Here is a 9,653-nt window from a genome sequence, read left to right on the forward strand (position 1 = left end):
CTGGGATGGGTGTGCACAGCCATTCGGTGCTGCCAGAAGCAGTGTGGGGAGCCTGATGCAAGCAACTTGGGGTGGGAGGAGGGTCTGGCAGGTCTGCCAGGGGGAAGGTCAGGGGGCTAAAAATAACCTAGCTGGGGTCAGGAGAGTGGAGACTGGGACTGGGGTGAGCCCAGTCCCAGGACTGTGCTTTGAGTGCAGGTCTTTGGGTAATCACTTCCTCGATCAGTTAACCTTTTCTCAATCTAAATTAACACACCTCCTGAAGTGCACTAATTTACATCAGGCGTGCCATTTTTTGGCCAAATTAAACCCTTTGAACACCTGCACAATTGGGCATTTATATTGACCTGAGTGTGGTTAGGTCGATTTAAATGTAAAACAGGTTTGTACCCTGCAACGCTTACCTCTTCTCTTAAGTCATTCATAAATTTTGTAGGGAGACAAATACAAATAGGGAAGTGTGTGTGTGTGTGTGTGTGTGTGTGTACATACACATTTTGCAGCTTAGAGACATATGAAAGGTGAAATATCAGCCTTACTGAGTCCATTTTTAGCAGAGTCCAAATTTCACCCCTAAACTTTACCTGGCAGTGCATCAGGGCTGTCTTTCAGAGTCAAATTATATCTTTAATGAGATGCAATATTTTCAAAGGTTTTTAAAAACACTCACTAACCTTCAGTATTAACATTTTAGTGTCTTTCTCTATGTTGTATCAAAACAAAAAGACACGTTGTAGCATTGCCATGTGGCGGAGGGAACAGCACAATAAAAGATTCTAAGGTCTCTAGTTGTCATAGACTAGTTTGAATATTTGTAAGTCTTTTACTCATTAATTAATATTATTATTATATTATAGACCTTACTGGAAAGAGCTCAGTAAGGTTATCAAGAATAATATTCGATAACACTGAGCTGCAAAACTTGATCATGTCACAGATTTTAGTTCAAAGAACTTTGGTCTTTCCAACTGATGAAGATGTATTGGGTACTGTACCCAAAAGGCCTCTCAGAGCTGGCCGTATTCACTGTCACTTTGAACTGTTGCTGCTAGAGATTTCACTGCTATGTTTTAAAGATGAAATATGCCTGGATGCCCACATATCCCACCATTACAGACATTGTTTTGAGGTAAGTCAGTTGTTGAGATTACAGATCATATAAAGATATAGGAATCTTCAGTGGACAAATAGAAAATAGGAAGTTAGCAGTTAAAGTAGTTTTCCTGGCTTTTTTGTGTGCACTTTTTTGGTCAATTCAAGCAACAATTTAGATATTCAGTATTGAAAAGGAAAGTTCAGGGACTTTGCATCAACACGTATCTCCATATTTTTATCAACTTCCAGGCTGCCTTGCTAAATTTTAATGACACTGAAGCAGTCAGAAATGTTTTGCCAAAGGGAGTCAACAGCGCATTAATATGTTCTGGTGTCATGGCTGAATGCTAAAGATACCCCCCGAAGAAATTATATGTTCACAAGTTATAGCACTTACATTTACCAGGCTGTTCACAGATGAGATAGAACCTAAATACCAAACATACTTTACAATATATTAAATACATACTGCTACTTTTTATCCCCTATTTCTTCCACAAATCTGCTTGTAGTGTAGTCCATCATATTTTTTATATAATGATGAGGTTCTGTAGATCTTTTGTGTATACCTTTCTGGAAATCAACTCCTTGGGCAAAGAAAGCAATTATCTTTCCCATATTTCATGCAAATTATGCACCATAGTACTACTTTTTAATTAATATATATACTTGTTTTCACTTGGTGATATATTTTGATTAATTGTCATGACAAAGATGTTCGTATTTTACAAGCTGTAAATCATCTGCCACCTGGCCATGTCCTCCAATTACCTGCCAAACTACAGCCTGAAAAGTTTGATTTGGGAACATTGCCACCAACATGACCGTCTTGCACCTCTTCCTCCCCACGGCCCCTGCAGACTTCGCCACTCCGCGCCCCCCCCCTCAACCTCCAAGATCTATAATTACCTAAATATTAAGTTCCATTCATTAAAAAACATTTGCATGTACACCCAGTTTTATGCCACTGAATTCAATGCCACTTGTATTTAAGAGCATCAGTGAACTTAACTCAGGCCACTAACTGATTGACTTTCTGAAATGCCAGTTATCAGGAGTAGGAAAAATATGACCTACTACACAAAGCTGAAAAGAGAAGGTGGCAAAAGATTACCACAAGGGTAATTATCAAAACTGTTCAAGTCAATAGGACCCTTTCCTTGATTTCCACAGACATTATCTAAAAGACCAATATGCCAGGTAGCCCCAACTACTCTCATTTTCACAGAGTATCAATGTTATCTCTAAATTGTAGTCAGACTCAGCAGTCCATGCAACCCCTAAATTTCCATTAGTGCAAATGCTTCTTTTTGGATGCACAAGATAACTTTGCTAGCACGCCCATTAAGATAACCATAAACCATTTGATACTCAGTTTGACTGCATTGGCTTTTAATTCTGAATGGTTAAATCCCACTACAAAGGTCTAGCCCAAAAACTATTGAAGTCAGTGGAAACCATTCCAGCAGTCATGGCTTGGCTTCAATGGGCTTTGAAGTAAACCCTATGGTGAAGTCACTGGGAATTTTGCCATTAACTTTAATAGGATGAGGATTTCACTAAGTGTTTCAGAAGTAAGAGGCATATGTCATTTCTAGCTAATCACAACTGCTTTAGGGTTCTGCCCAAGTAGACTATGACAGAAGTTGCCTGCCTCCTGCACAGTTTCTATGAATTTAAAAAACTGAAACTTTGCATATAATAATTTTATCCAATAAAAAAATATCGTGAGATGTATTTCCAAAATCCAGAGGTCAAAAAAAATTCAGCTAATATATAGTAACATTTATTATGTAACAGTGACATGTTAAATAAATGTATGAATTCATATGACCTGTACAAAAAGCCAAAAAAGATATTGCACCAAGTTAGGTACCAGCTATTTGGACGTACTATTCGCTAAACAGATGATCTATACATTTGTGAAGTTAAGGCAAAACCAGATGATACCTTTAACACAACAGAAGGTTTGAAAAATAGACATAATTACAAACATGGGGACTCATCTCCAGCTAATAAAGTGGTTATGTCTACAGAAGGAATCCCACAGGTTTTTAATAAAGTGGTTATTATCAATCATGTTAATTAAAGTTGAAGAACAAGCGTGAGATTTCCTGCAGGGCAAAGCTGTTTTGCAGAGTTGTGCCAGACTGATCACTTTTAACCCTGATAAAAAAAAAATTTAGTGTTATAATGCTCTTGTTATTAGAAAATACCATATGGAAAATATGAATGCCTTACAGGTCCAATTAAAACATAACCATGACCCTTTAGCTTTCAGTTGGATAGTCTCCATCGTGATCGTTGATGGAGAGTAACTATATGGGTGAACCATCAAGCACACTACACACAGAGGAGAAATAAAGTCACTCACTTATCAATAATGATTACCTTTCTCAAGACAATGGAATAAATTATGTCAATTAAGTCCAAATGAACAAAAACATGTATAACCAATATATCAATATACAGTTCTTTGGCAGCAACACACTAACTCTTGATTGAAGTCTGAACTCAAAATCTCCTAAATTATAGACCTGGTTGCCAGTCTTTTTAAAACAAAGGAAAATCCACTTCTCCCATGAATCCAATAAGTCCATTAAATGAAAACCGAATAAATCTTGCAGGCAGCTTTAGACTGTAACATTAAGCATAGATACTTATTGTCTGCTTTAAGTCTCAATCCAAATATACTGTATTTCAACACACAAAATTCTTTGAAACTTCGGAGTAGTTCAGATAGGGCCAAAATCCATAAATAGAATCCATATTCACCCATGAGAAACCAATAAAGAAACATCAATCCAATGATGATAAAATGATCTTCATGTAACAAAGGCAATGATTGATCCACACCTGGATGGGTGTCACAGGGAAAACTGATTTTACAGGGGGAAGACCAGAAAGCCAGAAAATGTAGAATACTGCCATCCACCGACCAGATTACCTTTCTCTAGTTTCAGGTAAACCTTATCCTCCTTGTCTAGATAGAGCAGGACTCCATTAGTAGCAGCTTCACGAGTAACATCTTTGTCCCCAGCAAAAGCAGAAATGACGGGTTTTCCATTTAGCATCAAATTAACCTAAAAAGGAAAAAAAAAACTGGAAAGCTCTAGTTACCAGAGAAGCATTGGAATATATCACCAAATAGTATCTAGGGAGTGATGTGACCTGGTTAGAAGCCAGTTATCCAGCATCTGTATACCATTCCCTTTCAAACTTAATACTTAAGGCAAATTTGCTTGTTTGCCTTATGGACAGACATATTAATGCTTTATACACCTGAACCAAAGATCACTGCAATTCATGGGATACTGTTCATTAATTTCAATGGGATTAGCTAGTTTCTCCGAATGATACTGAATTTCCTTTCATGAGTGGATATGGGCTTTAAACATGAGTAAACTGACCTAGCAAAATGCAACCAACCAGCTTATTTCAATTTAGCCCAAACTTTTTCAAGCTTCATTTGCATGTAGTATGGAAATGTATAATTTACTGATTGCATGTCTGTATATGAGGCACTTTCAGCCAGACTTTCAAAGGCTTTAGGTACTCAAAATGCAAAGAAGTGCCTAATGGGATTTTCAGCAGTGAGTCCTGAAGGTAGATTTAACTTTCACTGCAGGTAAGATGTAGGCCCGTTCCATTTTTTATGACAGGTTTGTTTCAGTTTTGCACAAAGCATCATCTTTATACACTATTCCAAAATGTCAATTTATTTTTTAGTAAAGTATCTCTGTAGCACAGAAATGTCTAGACTTTGAACCCCCTGATATGCAAAGGGATACATTATGAACAGGGATGGGATGGAGGATTTGTTGTAATCTCTTTTTCTATAATGCAATCACAGAGGGGTAAATTAGGAAATGCTTACTGATACCAACTATTCTGACCCCACGTGTACCGTCATTAATTTTAACGGGAGTACTACTGAAGTAAATTGTTGTTCAACATGAGTCACAGCTGCTGAATCTGGCCCTAATTTGGGATCTGCTTATCTGGGAAACCCATTTAATCGGATGTCTCCAGGGAACCAATTTCAGTCTAATGATACTTAATGGCACTAACAGATGTTTCAGGGGCATGGTAATATCACTTATGTGGGAAGCCCTCAGGTAATTTAGTGCCATTTAAGTCTGTATTTGCTGAGGCTCAGGCTGATAGTTCTGTCAGTCCTTCCTTGGCTGTGACACATGCAAAAAGTGCACGACAGGTTTGCTCTTTGCCTGTCCCCTTGCCACTACGTGACTCCTACTGCAGCAGCTGCAACTTTGGGCTGCTCTGCTGAGCATATGGGAGCTGGCCTTGATACAGTGCTGAAAAATAACAGGCTTAGTTCCTGTCCCCCTCTCGCATATTTGAATCCAGTAAAGCAAGGGCTTGCTGCAGCTCAACAGCTCCACGGGATGCAGCCTTGCATTTTTTATTTAATCCAAATGAATGGCCATCTACTAGCACCACCTGAATCTGTTGCACAAATCAATCTTTGCAAAATAATCTTTGGACCTGTTCTTCTGTTTTATACTGGTTTTGCTATGGTGTACATCAACTATCTTTAATGCATTTATTTCTGCTTTACCCCATTATGGGGGAGTGGAAAGGTCCTATGGCTGTTTTAATGTGATGAGACACGAGATTTTTCAAAAGTGACTAGTCATTTGGAGAGTCTTTAGCTTTTGACTATCAGTTGTGAGATCAGCTGGATCACTCCTTGTGAAGTGTCTCAGAAAGCTCCACAATTTCTGAAAGCCAGGCCCTTTTCAGGAGTATTAAGTTATTCACCCAAAATCATTAGTCACTTTGGAAAATGCTGGCCTATGAAATTACTCCTAATCACATCATTTAGTTGCATTTTTGTTACTATTCTGAAACTCTCAGGTTTGAGTTTTTGAGCCCCGGTACATGAAACACATGGAATTATAGTTGCAATTATATGAGAAATAGATTGCTTCCATAATGTAATTGGCCTTACTTCATCCTATACTAAAATTTACACTTTAACTCTCTCTGGCAATGGGTATGTTTAACAATTAGACAATGAATGACTTGAGAATGACTGTAGATATTTCATGCTTCATCAAATGTAAAAAAAGAGGAGGGGAGGAGTTTGATCAGAGTATATAGCCTTTAAGTAGTGTAGGGATGAAATTCTGTCTTCATAAAAGTGCATTGACTTTACTGTGGCAAATTACTTTTCATTGCATATGTTTAGGGTAAAATGTACCCCTCATGTGGATGTTTTATCAAACCAATCACCTGTATTATATCAACTCTCCATGGGAGCTGTACTTGCAGCCCAAAGACTGAGCTGCCACTGAAGGATGCATGCTGCTGGAAAGGTCATGTTTAGAACAGACCAAAACTAGGAAAGAGACAAATCAAGGGAAAAGCCACAAATCATGTGTTCATGGATCCAACTGTCTTCATGGGTGGAAACATGGAGAAGCTGCAGCTGCTATTCCAGCCCTAGAATAGCACATGTGGCACAGGAGACTGTGCAGCAGCCTCCTATGCTGACGTTGAGGTGCATGTTAGCTAGTGGGAGGATGCTGGAGACCCTGGAGGTGGTAGCTGGTATGTATATAACTCTGAACTGGGAGCTCAGTGCTGCTGCCAAATTACAAAAAGCAGCATGGCTTTGTGCATTTTCCAACATCATGGTAACCATCACTGTCTTCATTTTATCATAGTATAATTATATTACTACAGTGTAGTTATCACAGCGTTACATTTACAGAGCAGTGAAGCTACCTTAAATAGCCATGACCTTCAGCAAATCCATTTCTTCAACAGATCTGTGGTGTCACAATGCATTTTTTTCAGTTTTGTTTCTATAGTACAAGACATTTATCAATATCCTTACAATTGATTTAAATTTAAAAGTGCATTTTCTTGGTAAGTGACCCTTCAATCTATTATTTTCGCCCAGCTCTTCAGCTGGTGTGAACTGACATAATAATGAAGCAATGAAAAGTCAGATCAGCTTGCAGCCTTATATGTTTTATAGCTGCTCATTTCAAATGTCTTCACTATATTGCTCAATTACAGAATGTAACATAGCATAAAGTCACAGTGGTGCCCACTGTCCCCTAACACGGCTGGTTTTAGCTGAACGGTGTCAAACAGCACTTGGTTTAGACACCACTTTTTGCTTGCTCTAGGCTGCAAATAATTTACATTGAGAAAACACTTTTTTTTCATATTTAATCAACATACCTGGATTGTTTGACTTTGATAGACTTTAATTACATGAAAACTGAAACTGTAAATTCCTTTTCTTGGTGCTACAAAGACAGACTCCAACGTGAAAAAATTGCCCACATTTACTAGGATCTACAAATAAAGAATACAGCATGGGAATTAATACGAGAACTGCATGCTACATAAACATATAAAGAATTAGCACTAGAAGCAAGGCATCCTATACCATTTTCCCCATCTAACTGTACAGTTTTTTATGGTTTACTATGCTCACTTAAAATATTGCATGAAAAGTTATTAGATTTCATTTCCAATTTGTGATTTCCTGTATAACTTCAGAAAAAAATTAACTGGAATACAAATACCTGTCTCTTCTTGCTCCCTATAGGTGCCTCCAAATGCTAAATCTACCTGTGCGTATATCACATATTGCTGGGGGGGGGGGCAAACAAAATTGTCTCGTAGTCCCAAAACACCTCATCAAAACACCAGAAATTCCATGAGTGACTCTTAAAATTGGCCAATTAATAATGGTTATCCATGGATCAAGCTACATAGTAATAGATCTGTGAATAAAATAATTAATATAATGGTTTGTAGGTAGACTGAGCTGGCAAAATACCTGACTGACCTATAGGACCATGGATTTACAAGAACTGGCTATATCACTTTTTTAACACTTCAGTAGCAATTAAGGCTTGATTCAATAGTTGACAACAAGTAACAAAGGAGAAGACATCAAAAAAGTGCATCTTCTTTATGCCAAAATGTCGTCATGAAGGACCAAAGTCTTCTTTCTTGCAAAATTATTTATGCTTTGTTTTTCATTCGTATTTTCTGTTTTGTAAGGAAAATATGTTTCTCAAAAGGACAATAAGTAAAATCAGGAAGTTTCCTTAATTCTGACATTCTAAATTAACCCTAGTGACGTAAAGTACTCCGGTTGTCATGACAATTTATAATCCATTCCTATGTGATATAGGAAGCAAACTATCCATCTCAATTACTTTGGACCTGTTCTACTACAAGAGCTTGTATATGAAATATGAGTGCCAGGGTATGCATATTTAATATGAATGGCCGAGATAAAAACAGCAATATTACAAAGCTGTGGGATTTAGAAGTGAAAAAAATTATTTGAAATTTAATGTAAGCTATCTCTGCACACAACACTTAAATTCTAGATATCCCAGATGAACCAGAGGACATGCATTTCCCTCCCTTCCCTGTATCTTCCTTTACACTTAGTAATGGTTCACACTCCATTATATTTTGCACATTCCCTTGTCTCCTACACAACTCCATATGTTTCCCTATCTACCAAAAAGGTTAATGACAACATGGTGAATAAAAGTAAAATTTTCCAAGCACCAGCTGTCTTTATTTTGTGGTGAAAGACAGGCCCCCTCCAGTGATTACCTATCTCTGGGCTGAGTAGACGATTCTCTGAACCTCAGTAATTTATTTGGATCAATTCCCCAACTAGTGGGATCATCCCAAAGACTTGGCTCTTCTTAGCTATTTTGCAGAATAGACGAGGCCAGAGCAAAAAAAGTCTCTCTCTTGCTAGAACAGAAAGAAGGGAAAATTCCTGCTTGGCGCGGTCTCTACATTAGTCCAGTGCCCAAGACACTCATTTGAATAGCATAGCCCCCCTGCACAGGGGACCTCATTTCTGATGTCAACCTGCCTAAAGGGCACAGAGGAGCAGGATCACAGGGGAAAGCCCTTTAGTTTAAAAAAAAAAATCCTCAGAAGTTAACAAGTTTGGGGGGATTGTTTGTTTTTTCGGAAGACGGGCTCTTTTCCTTGTTCACACACTGAGGTTCAGCGCCGGACTCTTGCAGCGGGCGGGTGTGCAGGGGCAGAGGGGGTCTTGCAAATGCATGAAAAACAGCAGCTGTGCGTGGCAAGAGCAGGCTCACCCCTGCAGCTGCTCCAGGCTCCTGGATGGAGGGGGGCCGAGGCAGGGGGCTGGGACCAGTGCTCCCTGCCCCAGGCCGCCCCCGGGGCTCAACCCGCCGCTCGCTCGCTTGCACCTGTTGCTCCGCCGCTGTCCTGCCTGCCTGCCCCGACGGGCAAGTGCCGGGGCCGGGGCTCCTTACCTGGTCGAAGTAGATAATCCTGGTCTTGTTGCTCATCTCCGAGGGCTCGTGGTTGGTGCTGCGCACGGCCGAGAAGGCCACCTTGGAGTTGGCCGCCCGCACCGAGATGCCCAGCGGGGAGGACGACGAGCCCTTGCCGTCCGTGGCCGGGTTGGAGTCGCAAACCACCAGGCATTTCCCCTCCAGCACGATGGGCTCCGTGTCGTTCTGCGCCCGGCCGGGCAGCGCCAGCGCCAGCAGCACGGCGGG

General features: G+C 39.7%; 1 protein-coding gene across 1 annotated transcript; it reads right to left on the reverse strand.

Annotated features, from left to right (window-relative positions):
- Nucleotides 1-3,640: 3,640 nt before the first annotated feature.
- CBLN4 (cerebellin 4 precursor) lies at nt 3,641-9,440 on the reverse strand. Its single transcript, XM_025197382.1, has 4 exons — nt 9,405-9,440; nt 7,315-7,431; nt 4,043-4,178; nt 3,641-3,951 (listed from the first exon to the last, which is right to left on the reverse strand). The coding sequence occupies exons 1-4, from the start codon at nt 9,438-9,440 to the stop codon at nt 3,695-3,697; spliced, it is 546 nt and encodes a 181-aa protein (XP_025053167.1). The 3' UTR covers nt 3,641-3,694.
- Between the last annotated feature and the right edge of the window lie 213 nt (nt 9,441-9,653).

This window comes from Alligator sinensis, unplaced genomic scaffold (genome assembly GCF_000455745.1).
Source record: "Alligator sinensis unplaced genomic scaffold, ASM45574v1 scaffold115_1, whole genome shotgun sequence".
Classification (NCBI taxonomy): domain Eukaryota; kingdom Metazoa; phylum Chordata; order Crocodylia; family Alligatoridae; genus Alligator; species Alligator sinensis.